The sequence below is a fragment of the Mycteria americana genome, chromosome 13 (assembly GCF_035582795.1).
Source record: "Mycteria americana isolate JAX WOST 10 ecotype Jacksonville Zoo and Gardens chromosome 13, USCA_MyAme_1.0, whole genome shotgun sequence".
NCBI lineage: Eukaryota > Metazoa > Chordata > Aves > Ciconiiformes > Ciconiidae > Mycteria > Mycteria americana.
Window position 1 is genome coordinate 3,310,399 of NC_134377.1, and position 13,348 is coordinate 3,323,746.

General features: G+C 36.8%; 1 protein-coding gene across 7 annotated transcripts in view; it reads right to left on the bottom strand.

Moving 5' to 3' along the window:
• Positions 1–13,348, bottom strand: part of MTMR3 (myotubularin related protein 3) — an 82,690-nt gene that overhangs the window by 40,363 nt on the left and 28,979 nt on the right. For 6 of the 7 annotated variants that reach the window (XM_075515741.1, XM_075515745.1, XM_075515744.1 and 3 more), the window contains 4 exons: positions 9,569–9,649; positions 4,364–4,444; positions 3,905–3,994; positions 2,572–2,688 (listed from right to left, as the gene is read on the bottom strand). In XM_075515741.1, coding sequence (XP_075371856.1) covers positions 2,572–2,688; positions 3,905–3,994; positions 4,364–4,366 — 210 coding nt within the window. In that variant the 5' untranslated portion in view covers positions 4,367–4,444; positions 9,569–9,649. The remainder of the gene's footprint in view (positions 1–2,571; positions 2,689–3,904; positions 3,995–4,363; positions 4,445–9,568; positions 9,650–13,348) is intronic. The other variant, XM_075515742.1, reaches the window with a different exon arrangement.

The following is a 13,348-nucleotide window of genomic DNA, read 5'->3' on the forward strand; positions in this document are numbered from 1 at the left end:
GCTCTAGCAACATAAAAACAGTAGGAAAGAATCAAGATGAACTCAATGAAAAATTACTCAGCAAAGATTTAATTTAGAAAATCACCATCTGATCAATAATTTTGATCAAAAACAACAAAAGTGATTATTACTCCAAAATTTAACAATTTAAATATGGTTCCTAATTATTGCAAGTATGTTTTATCCTTAAAGATATTCCAAGTCCTGTCTGCCTTGGATTCCAGGAGAGTTCACGCTATGTTACTAGTGATGGTCATATATCATTACAGAGGAATAATCTATATTCTGTTCTACCTCATACACTATCTAATTGAATCTTTCTGGCTAATGATGACATACGAAGCAGGACTAACAACCTTGGAGACACCAGACAGAGTGAGAGGGCAGAACACTGGATATGAAAGTCAGGGAAGCAAATTAACATGGCAATATTGACAAACTTTTATGGACTCTTTCCTGAACACAAACAAAGAATATTATCTAAGAAAACATCAATTCTTGTTATAGCTCAAAAATATTAAATTGAAAATTCTTAAAAATTAATACCCTCAATTATCTCAAGGACAGATATGACAGTAAGTGCAGCACAGGCATTAGTGGCTTCTCTAACAAAGTAACTCTATCATTTCCTGGCATTCCTCAGGACAAACTCTTGATTTCTAGGGCTACTCTTGTTGCTCGCATCTCAGCTCCTTGTTGTTAAATATTCAGTCCTTTGCTTCGTCAATTCTAGTTGCCAATTTCAGACAACATTCAGACTCTGAATTTAAAAAAAAATAAATCTAACAGCAAGTAATAGAATATAGATTTATTGTAGCAGGCCCCTTGGCAGAATTCAGCCCTGGAATTCATGTTTGTATCACAAAGCAGCAAAGGAAGCCTATAAAACACATGCCTCCTAACACATCTTCTCTCTGTTGCCAGCAGCATGTAGAGATGCACCTGGCTGGACTGCACTGGAGGCATCCCAGCACCTGGCTGACCCTTGGCTACCATTCCGATGCAAGGTGGCACTTACAGCTTCACTTCTAAGTCTCACGTTATATGTCAGGATTGACTACAGAATGAGAGAAGTGAAAAGTAAAGTTACGCTACCTCTGTGTATGTGCATACTTCTATCATCTCCTTTGTATGGTCAGCAGTGGAAGATAATAGCCCTTAAATTTCCAATTAAATTTTTGTCACCGTAAATTTTTTGCCATAATTTTGAGTAATTGCCATGTTCAGAAATAATACCTTTATTTGCTGAAAAATCCCACATCATCATGAACTTTAGCACTTTAATGCTGTACACAGATGTTCACCAGCCTAGCAGACATGCCTATTCGGTCTCCTACACTGACAATTCATGAACTAAAATAGCACTTAAAGTGATTAATGGTAACTATGACACAGGCACATTTCTAAGCCTGTAGATAATATAGCTATATGATTAGAGGCAACATAAACCAGTAAAGACTGAGTTTCAGTTAGTAAACAACATTTTTACAGAGTTAATAATTCAGTTCTGGCAAAAAACAATAAAAAAACAATTTAAATTTAAGATTGACATGGCATCAAAAATTAAATTGGTTAGGTGCACAGGAGATCTCACTGATGTTCCAGACCACTAGGTCCCATATGTCTCAGTCATGTACGTGTTGGATGCTTGTCAGTTCTTGTATTTTGTTTCCCCTTGCTTTTCTCAGCTTTGGAATAAGATGCAGTTTTGGTGTTTTACACTTAATTCACCACTGCATAGTTCAGGATTTGTGACTGCCACGTGGCAATTGTGAACAACTAGCAAGGGGCAGGACTTGTCTTGGAATAAGGACATTGGTAAAAAACCCATCATCAGGAGAAAAAAAAATGCTTTGATTCTTTGGATTTTATTTTACTGGTTTTATTACAAATATCCACAAAAATATCTCTGCCATGTATAATGTCCCATCAAATTCTCTATAGATCACAAATGGTATTACAACTAGTAAGACCAGTATATGTCAGCATTATACTACTGCAAAGGACTATACGATGCCCATTTAATTTAGGTCTATGATCATGAGTAGCTGGATACGTAACCATTTTTAAGAATGGATACTTAGAGTAAAGCTCTTTACAGAAATGCGTAGGCATCTGAAGATGAGGTCCAATTCACAGATCTCTTACGTCAATGACTGTACTCATACTATCCAACTTCAGGCATGTAACTTCAGTAGCTGGACCTACTTCTGCCTTTTGAAGCCCCAAGCAAGGCACAAATCCAGCTTAGGTGCCCCAAGCAACCCTTTGGAAGACCTTTTATTTCTCTACTGAGTATATACAGAGCTTAAGGAGAACAAATGGCCGACACAGCCAGCTGTAAAGAGAACGTAAAGTTGAGTGAAGTTTCCTTATGAAGCCTGATTTTCAGAGGTGCTGAGTCATCTTTTGATGCCTAAATACATATCTGTTCTCCCCAAAAAATGTGATTTGAACATCACAAAGAGATTTTTCATTACCACTAACCTTAAAAGGCAGGATCACTATTTTCTGTTATTTGGATTGAGTTCAGAATACCTGTATTACCATAGTAGTATGAATAACACTTACATTCACAACAGACTCCTTGAATTTGATGTGCAGCCTGTAATTAGAAAGTGCAATGATGGCATCCTCTGCTCGTCCTACATACTCTGTACTCTCACCATGAAGTTCAATGAACGGGACCTTCAGAATGGGAAGAAAAATCTTTCAGAAACCATTTACAAAAATATGTACCTCCTGGAAGCATACACTCAAGCACACAACATCATAAAATCAAAATGAAACGCTGCTGAGAATTCAGCCTAGCTATTACTGCTATGAAGGAAAGTCTTGGGTAACATTGGTTCAGAGGTTAATTGCAGCCTTTTTTTAAAATTATTCCTCATTTTCTCTTACTTTTCCTGAGTAGTAAGTGCTTGGTCAGGGAAAACAATGAATTTTTATGAAAAGTCTTAGCAAAATAGCCTCACATTTTGGCAAGCAGTCTGACCAACCCCTTCATTTATGCTCTCGCTCCTTACTTAATGGAGAGTGGCATTTCCATAATGTTATTAAATTCATCCTAAAGTAGGTAAAATATATAAGATGAGTAATCTTCTATGCTATCAGTCCCCAATATTCACTAAGCAAGATCAGGTAACCAGCTTAGACTGGATACCTAAATGCTACACAGCTCTAGTCAGTTGGACAAATCATACTTTTTGCTTCATATTTCTCACTGCAAATATGAAAATGCACGATATACTGCTGTTTTATAAAGTTAGAAAACCTGCAGTCATATTACATTGCACATAAAAATTGCCACTGTTTCATTAAAAATGTGAATTAAGCCCAATTTAGCTGAGCTGGGTGAAAAGTATAAATACTCAGTTTGAAAATAATCTGGTTTTACACCAACTTACCTCAAATCAATTAAAAATATTTTCCATTAAAATGAAACAAACTACCTCTTCAGTTCATATAAGAGTGTCTACATGGATAAATCATTTGAACTAAATTGATTTCAAAAGGAACTTTGGAAAATTAAGAAACCAAAAAATATCCATTTTGTGCAACGTAAGACTTTTGGCTTCTCAGTAACAAGAAGTAATGGTAGTATTTAACTAGCTTAGCGTTAGTTTTTTAAAAAACAAAGAGTTCTAAACTATGGAATAAAACCTAGCACTTGAAATTACTACACAAGTAATGGCTGTATTTTTCAGACACTCTAAGGAATCTCTTGTAACATAATGCACAAGGTCTCTCTCCTACCAACGGTACACAAATATTTAAAAAGAAATGTGTTTCTCCTATTATTGTGCTCAATTGTGAATGAAAATTCTACGGGAGAGGCCAGAGAATACATAGGTTGACTAAAGATACTGTGATCTTAACTGGCAAGGAGCGGTGTGGTGATTACCTGAAGGTTCTCATCCTCTCGGATCAGCTGCTTCCTGGGAAAAATCTGATTAGCCTGGATGCATTCAAGGCTGTGCTGAGTCTCTTCATCCTGAGAAACAAAGCGTTACGGTTAACCTCAGCACTGTCACTTGCTGCCTTCTTCACCACATAGCAAGCTATCAATGACCAATAGAAAGCTCAAACAGGATGAAGTGTTTAGAGAAGTTACTAAACTTTCAAAGACAAGCACACAAACAACTAAATATGGTATTAGAAACAGGTTTCCTTCCTGCAGCCTGATTAATAAAGTCATTAAAAAAAAAAAAAGACTTGTATTAGGAAAAAAGCATTAGCCTAGCCTAGTCTAGCGCTACACTCAAAATTCAACAACCCCACATGTAAACATTAATTCTCTAACGTTTTTCAGATTGTAGCTTATTCTGCTCTGTAACAGACCCTACAAACCCCTTTGGCTTACCATGACAGGTCCTGGAGAGGAGGAGAAATCCTCGTCTTTACTCACAATACTTTGAGGCTCTTCTTCACTTATTATTAAAATCTAGAAAACCAGAAAAGTATAACGATGAAGTTAAATTCATTTTCATTTGGCAAATAAATACAAATTAACTTTTAAAGACTGAGAATTCAGCTGTTAGAAAACTGCAAGCAAACAGTAATTATTAAAAGATGAAACCCATATAAACCAACTCCCCTGAGAGACAAAATTGTTTCAAAATGTGCCTGGCTCCTTCTGTTCATTCTGAAAAATCATCTTTGAATGTACTGCTGGGAGAATACCCGTCTGAATAGAGCAATTAGACCACTGTTTATATCATTTAAACATGTTCATCTTTCTACATCACCCTGAATTTTCTCCCAAGTCACTTGCAGATGGTAATTCACAAATCCATAGGTTATAAAACCAAAGAGGTCGTCGTGATCATTTAGTCTGCTCTGTTAAGTAACACAGGTTGTCGGATCCTCCTGAACTAGTCTTATTTCAACTATGGCATATGAATTAGAATTCATATACGGATAAAATTCCTCATTTTATAGCTATGACTCATTTTCTACATCCATGGATGTATCAAAATATCTATTTTCTTGCACCGACCTTTCCAAGAGCTCCAGAGCCCTATACACCAGCGACTTGCTCTCCCCATTGTCTAACAATCCCCCGATCTTTTATCACCTGCAAATTTTCTGGAAATATTAAAGAGCATACAGTCTTGAAGTTTATGCAATTGACCCTATTAGGAACTTAATGACTGAAGCGAATACAGGAGTTACAATTTGATTTTGAGATTTATCTTATATTCAATTTTTAAAATTCAGGTAGGTTCTTCCTTGTTTAAAAAAAAAAAAAAAAAAGGAGTCATTCAGGTATTTTATGGGTTTTGCAGTCTACAGCACATAAAAGATACAAATGAAAATATATCAGTCGAGTTCAGTCAGTTCTCAGTTCATATGTCACCTTACTTATAAATATATTTCAAATTATCAGTGTTGTGGTTGACAGAGAAAACCACTTTGAATCCATCAGCTCACAAGCACACCACCGCTGCAGGAAGCGCTAACTACATCCTGTATATTGTACAGAATATTTACAAAGGGAAAAGGAGCAGCAGATGCACATATTCTGAAACTAAAACATCTCACCATCTGAAACGATCAAGGAGAAGAAAGCATTACACTGTCCCCAAAACCTCTGTTAAATAGGAACACCACAATAAACAAAATGCCTTTATGTCCCCAGAGCAGGGGAGAAACAGCATATAAATGCTTGCAAGTTGGTTCAAAATTGCACAGCTTGCAGAAGGACGTGTTTGTGTGTGTGTGTATATAAAAGGGGGAAATTATGAGCAGAATCAAGCTGGAACTGCCACTAATTCACTAAAAATTAATGCAAAAAGTAGATATAAAGTCCCAGTTTTAAACAAACAAGAAAAACAAAAGCTAGGAGACTTGATAGAAGTCTGAATCTATCAACTATGGAAACTGATATGGAAAAATAAAAAAACCAGCACAAATTTCCACGCCTGCAAGAACAACGGAGAGTAGGAACATTAAGTTATCAGAAACAAAGGAAATCTAGAAATGCTATCTACCAACAGCAAGATGAAGGTAGTTTTATTGTTAATATTGGTTTTAAAAAGGCAGAATTATTTAACACTTTTGTTTCAAAAGAAGCAGGAGAAGAAAAATGGTTCATATGTAACCCATGCTGTAACTGATGAGAATATTCAAAGAATCACAATGATTAAAGCTAAAAAGGCCATAAATTCATCAGGTTTCATCTTTAATGTCTCAGAGGCCATAAAATTCCAGCCCTTGTATTCAAAACAAGAGCTTGTGCTTGATTCCAGCATGACTTGGTATTTTACGTACGCTGTGTTTGGGTACGCTTATCTTCCAAAACCATGTCTACTCCTGACTTAAGATACCAAGCAAGGAGGGGTTCAGCAGTTCTCTGAAATGCATCTGGTTTCAGTTTCTAACCTTTGGTTCTCACTGTATGTTTTCCAGATTACATGACGCACCATTCTCCTTGATCTACAAGATTTAAAAAATGAGCCTCCTGCTCAATCACATTTAAAATGATGCCTGGCTAAGCAACAAGCTTATTTGTCCAATCAACCTCTATCTTACAGCTCATCTGTCAAGAAAGGCGCAGACTGGATTAACTCTGCAGTATATCCTGATATAATGAAGACTAATGATTCAAGAGAAGATGGGCTTAAAACCTGTAAGGTTTACACAGATCTCCTTCTCCATCCTTAAAATAATGATAAGCTTACAGATTCAGCTACCAGGTCTACAGCCAGCCAGAAGAGCGATGAAGAGTTAGGGCATGTTTATACGAACACTTTTGAGGAGGACACCTCAGTTAGCGTTTCTGCAGGCTGCTGCAGGCAGGCTGGTGGCACAACTGCCTTCTGCAACCTCCTACCTCCTCACCAGCGCCAATTCTGCTCTTCCAGAATAGCAGCCACCGTTAAAGACATTAAGACCAAACATTTCCAGATCAATTCATCTAGACAATTTATGTACAACTTGAACAAAGCTTTAAACATTAATAGTAAAGCCTTCTGAATGTAAAAAATATCTTGCTATTTCAGAAAATTCCTTCAACTTCAAGCACAATTATCAACGAAACATCAACCTAATTAAAAAGATGAGCTTTATTACAGATCTAAACCATGCTTAGTATCACTGATGAAAAGTTTTAATATATTAGGCACTGTGCTGTAACAAAATCGTTCTTTTACACTTCAGATTGATTAGATATATTTATTTTTTAAAGTTTACTATATAGCCATCTACATATTAATAAAAACAGTACTAGCTTAGAAAATTAGGTCTTTTAAAATTTTACAGCTGTGCTCCTAAAAATCCAGCATCAACCATCAGCAGAGACTACCCAAATTACTGCAGAACAAGTTTCTTATTCTAATTGCTGCATTCAACTGCAAAACAGCGTCTATTATAATACTGTGGCTTTTTACATGAATGTGAGAATCTTCCTTTTTAAGGTGAATTTTGGGAAAACTGTGTGAAAGAATTATGGCAGTTGCAATTTTAATCAGGATTATCAGATATAAACTGGGATGTTGCCAAGGTAAATGGTACAAACACTTATAAGACTGGTTCTAAAACAAATAGTTTGCACACACACACACTTTTCTAAGTATTAGTGAAGCGCTTCATTGACTTAACTGCTTAACAGTACTTAACACAAAAGTACTTCTAAAAATTGCTGTCAAAAACATTGAATTGTTAGAATGAAGTTCACCGATCTGATGGACAGTAAATATACCAAAAGAAAGAAATAATTTCCCATCATGTCAACAGGCTGATCCCACTCCCTTCATGATCTCATGATCCCTGGATTGAGCACAAGGGAAAGAAACTACACCACTGGGACAGGGCGCACACATTATTCTCAGCAGCAGCCCATACTGAGATTGTGTGAATTAACTTTGAAACCACACTTGCAATCTCATTCTTTCTATACCAAAGCTTTCTAATCCATTCCCATCTGTACGTTTAGCAAACCCTTCCAGGTTCATCATGTGAGTAGAAAAAGGATCACAGTGCTTGTGTGACACCTAGTACAGGGATTTCTGACCCTCGCTTTAAGAATCCTGCCTTAGTGGTAAGAATGAGGACATTCCTCATATTGTTAAACCCAACCAGCCACCCGATCGAATTTTACCCACGATCATTAACACACCATGCTATTTTGAAGGACAGCTTGACACAAAGTGAGACTAGCACAAACTGGCTGAAGAAATCTATTCTCAAGTTGACCCATACCATCTTTTTTGATTAGCGGCAGATCGGAATCAGAATTCTCATTGTGTTTAACTGCAGCTGGCAAATAATCAGCTCTTCCATGACAGTAAAAACCATTTCCCAGAAATGAAACGGAAATGTTAAAATACAGCTTAGATAGTAACTGACCAACAAAACACCTTCATAAAAAGCACCCTCAAATTCAGGCTCCCTTATAAATAGGATCACATATAAATAGTGTAGTGAATAGATAGCTTATAAATAGTGTAGTGGAACTTGGTTTTGTTGTTAGAAATAACTGTTTTTTTGTCAGGGCTGAGGCCAAACAAGGTTATGTTATCAGTTGACTGTGCTGCCCTTTCAACTGTAGTTTCACATACATTAAATTACACCAAAAAGAGGTTAGTCTTGTTAATTCTCCATCCTTATGTTCTGCTTGAAAGGATAAATGATTGGTAAAGGTTGTAACCTCAGACTCTGTTCAGCCAGTATGGGAACATCCTAATTACCTTTCGTTTCAGATGTGCCTTCTGGTCTAAATTATGTACATAATTAAGACTCGCAATAACCATCTGTTTGCCAGTGATTCTAAACAAAAAAGATTATATAAATAAAGGATCGTTTAAATTCTCATATATTTAAATGTAGTTGGACTTACAGCAAGGAAAAAGAAAAACTGGAGGGGGGAAAAAAAAAAAGGAAAAAGGAAGCACCCAACTGTTTCACTTTCTTCCCCTGCCTTCCCTGTCCATATCCTGAATTCCATTTATTTTAGTAACAAAATCGAGTCGACCCTCAGTCTCAAAACACAGCTATTTACGTGCAGCGTCACAGTTATCCTGTAAAAGTTTTAGATGGGAATCCAAAGGGTTTGACGAAGAAGCATTAGAAAATTTGAGCATGAAATACTCAAGAATGTGATCTGGCTTTAGCAAAAGATGCTTCTGTTACAATGTCAAAACACTTCTTCCCCCTTCACAGGCGGAAGGAAATTATTCTGAGATAAGGAGACACACTTAGTTTCCCACGTTTCAATCCCTGACAGCAAGGTTTCCCCTCTTTCCTGGCACCGCTTGCAGAAGTAACTGAATAGCTTTCAAAAGTATTTACTGGGGAAGTCACTAACAATATGGACATTTACACATTACTCAGGAATAGGAGCAGGACAGACAAAGAATCATGTTTGAAGATTTGAATACAACTAATATTCAGAAGTTGTTTTTTTTTTTATATAATTAAAGGTTGCAAATTCCAACTCAGTAAAATATTGATTTCTGTCTAACATCTTGGAAAATGTTTTATTTTAATTAAGAGAGTAATCAATGATAACCGTAGAATCCACCTTCAACAGGTAGCTCGTCTTACCAAAATAATACAATTAGCTTACCACAGAATGAGAGATAATGAAACAGTCCTCTTTGTCCCAGAAAGTTTCAAATGATAGTCTTATGATACTTCACATTGGCAACTGCAAATAAAAAGACAGCACTTTAAAACACGAACTTTCAATTGAAAAAAACCCCACTACTTAAATATCTAGCAACTTATACAAGAAACTCAACTGTTGCATTACTTTGTCTTAAAGAGGAAAAGCAAAAAGTACTAACTACGATGTAAGTCGTAACTACCGAGATCTTAATATGCCCAAAGAGGGAATTCAACGATTGGATTCTGACAGGTACACGTCCGCTGGTTAAGGCCTCTTTTCTGGTAACGAACAGTTCAGAAATCATGGCCGCAAAGCAATTCAAATTTTTTTTTAAACTTCTTTGGTACACAGAAGTGGAAAAAAAAAATTACTTGGCAATACAAGCTACAGGAGAGCTCTTTTACAGAAGATCCAACTGGTTTTGTACTGATCTTCAAAAGCGTGTTTTAATTTTACACTAAAAATAGCTTTTTCACTCCCCAAGAAAGCAGACGAATACCCCTAAATACTGGTTATTGCCCAAGTACTTTTGGGTAAAGCTGCAAAAAAGCCAAGGTGAACAGCAATGCTCAGATACCATTCCTCCCCAGCCCTATCTTTTTGACTTTCTAAGTGCCATACAATTACTTCCTAAAAAATAAATTTAAGTATTGTGTGTCACAAATACACATTTGTAAAAAAAAATTATATGGATAAACTATCTGATTTGCCTCATTCTTATGCAGTCACTTCAGCAGGTATTCACCAACGTCTTCTACGGCATCTGAACGACTGCTCCACCAGCTTGAGTCACGCGGGACACCAAGTCATAGACTAAAATACCCAAAACCTAAAATTAAAGTTCTGGACTAAAACTGACCATTCCTAAAGCACACAAGCAGGCAAACTGATGGAATACCACTCCCTTGTATCCAGCGTACCAGACGATTTGCTCTTCACAATAACTTGGAAGCTATCCCAATAGCATACTGTGTATGTATGTGCCTGGAAAGTCTAACTTATATAAACATACAATCCTGCAGCTAGAAGTAGCTTGCTTGTACTCTGGTGTGCCACAACTAGTGATAATTGTCACATTCAGGTCCATTAAAAAAAAATCATCTCTATTTTGCATTTATTATGTCCTTTAGTTTATGGCTTATAACAGTAAGACAAGAATACTCTCAGTACACAAAAAACCATATAATTTTAGGACTGACATAGTAGAAAGAGATAGTTTAAAAAGTACAAACTTAGATGCATCAAGCAAAAGAAATCCTAACATTTCACACAGTGGATACACTTTAGGGGAATCTCATACCTATTTACATTCAGCTATTCTTTAAAAAACTAGTGACATGAGGATGCTCTGCCTTAACAAAAAACACCCTACGAATTATCACAGCCATCAAAAACCTCAGCTAATCATGAACCACAATTGTATAAAATAGTTTCTAAAAGCAACATTTGGTTACCTGCAACAGAGGTCAACTTTTTTTTTTATTTTAAAATATCTCTCAACCAACAAGCCAAATGCCAATTCCAACAGCTTTATGGGTTGATAATTAAATACAGCACACAAAGCAGAAAGAACACAGTATTACTTTGAGGTACCAGCTTGACCATGCACAAGTTCAACTTTACAGCTGCTTGGCTGTACTAAGTCACCTTTAACAGGAATCCTTCGCAAGCTTATTAAACAAAAAAAAAAGTAGCTATGAAGGCAGACTACACAACTCTAGAACGACTCTTCAGAGACAGTTTTCTGGCCACCTCCTTGCTTTTAAAAAGGCAAGATACACATTCAGTGTAGCAGGAGGTAGACTTATTTTGTGTGGTTTAGGTCCAAGGAAAAAAACCTTCACAAATTCGGCAACAAGCTTTTTATTGAGTTTAATGAGGTTTGGAAGAAGCCACTGAATCTCAAGAGTTTTGTAGAGAAGTTTAAAAACAGGAGAAATATGTTCCAATATAAGTGTTAATAATTCTGCTTTATTCCTGCCAGTATTCAGAAAACACTTCACGACACACTCATCAGCATTCCTCTTGCAAGGCTGCTAGTCACAGATAAGCACCTCAAATGTTATCACTTCCTAAGTCAACAACTTGTGCCAAAATAAAAAAAAAAAGCTGACTGTAAGAAGAAACATCATTATGAATTCTACTGCCAACTCAAAAACACTAATTACTTACAGGAGGAGCAATCCCAAGTACTGGTGTACAACTGTTTAATTAACACAGCTAAGCACATCTAAGTTTGCTGCCCCTGAGGAGGGTGATGCAGCCTCCCCCCCAGCATGCTCCCACCCTTGCCTTTGCATTAGCTCTTCTTTGTGATCCACAAAGAACAGAAAGCAAGCAAAAGGTAGAAGATGGAAAAAGAAACAGGACCATTCCTTTCAGTAAATCCTACAGAGCCAAAAATGTCTAGTAAAGGAATCGGCTTGGCACCATCTTTCTTATTAGGCTGTCACATTCTCATGGCTGGTTTGGTTTAGATTATTTTTTTTTAAGCACAGGTGTTTGTTGAAGGACATCTTAACATTGCCCATTTCAAACACGTAAGAAGTCATTCTGTCATAGGGCTCGGGTACCTGAGGTGATGCGAACAAGAACGCTTAAACTCAGCTTTTGCTTTGAGCCATCTTCTTAGGATCCTTATCTGTTGACTATTTTGGGAACTTGGACATTAGGTGAACACTAACTAGCACGTAGGCCTTGTCTCCCTTGGTTTTTCTTGGAAGATGCTATGGAGAAGTAGCGTAGTGGAATGATATATCAATCAGACTGTAAGAGTGAAACACAAGTAATAATATAATTGTGGGGGAAAATTCAGAGTAATAGTTGAGTACTGCAACAGGTTTCCAAGCTGCAGAACCTCCATCCCTGGAGATATTCCAAAGCTGACCAGCCCTTGAGCAACCTGATCCAACATCAAAGCTGGCCCTACTCTGAGCAGGGTGTTGGACTACATAACCTCCCACCTAAATTATACCATGGGTCCGGGGCAATGTTTTTCTTGACATTTATTTAAATAAAACATTGGCAAATAGTTAGGAAAAAACACTCTTGAGAAGTTTTAACAAACATGTTTGTTTATTCAGAAGATTGGAAAGTTGTCACTTCGGTTTCTTAGCTGAAAGGCTGTATCTAGCAAAAACAGAAGAGGTATGTTTGATAAGCATAAAGTGAAATGAGAGAAGAGAACAGCAGCTTTGGAAGAAGACAAATCCAGATTTTCTCTAGCCAAAGACAAAGCTATCCTCATAAAGATGTAGTCAAATAAAACCAAACCAAACTTTCTTCTGGTAAATGACTATTTTGAAGGTGTATTTTTCCCCCCTTTGCTGAAATATGGTATTTCTGCATTGGTTATGCCAAACCATGTCACAACCTTAATATTATGCAAGTGCAGCTTCCGAGTAAGAGTTCTCTATTTCTGTTTACATTTCTAACTTCACAATATTACTCTTCCCACATAAGCTAGCTCTGCAGTGACTGAACCTCCTCCTGCACCATATTATCACACACTTACTATTTCATCACCTTTTTGTTTGGCTGCTTTCTGCTCAGCTGTAGCTCACATATTGGTTATAGATTGCTCTTGTCCTCTTTATGTTTCTCCTATGGATTTTAGCTTGCTTTCCCCTAAAACTATTTTTACCCTATTCTTAGTGAGCTAAGGAATAGGAACAGAGTAGTACTATCAGCTACCTACCACTTGGGTGATGCTATTAGCTTGAGGCTGAGCTAAAAACC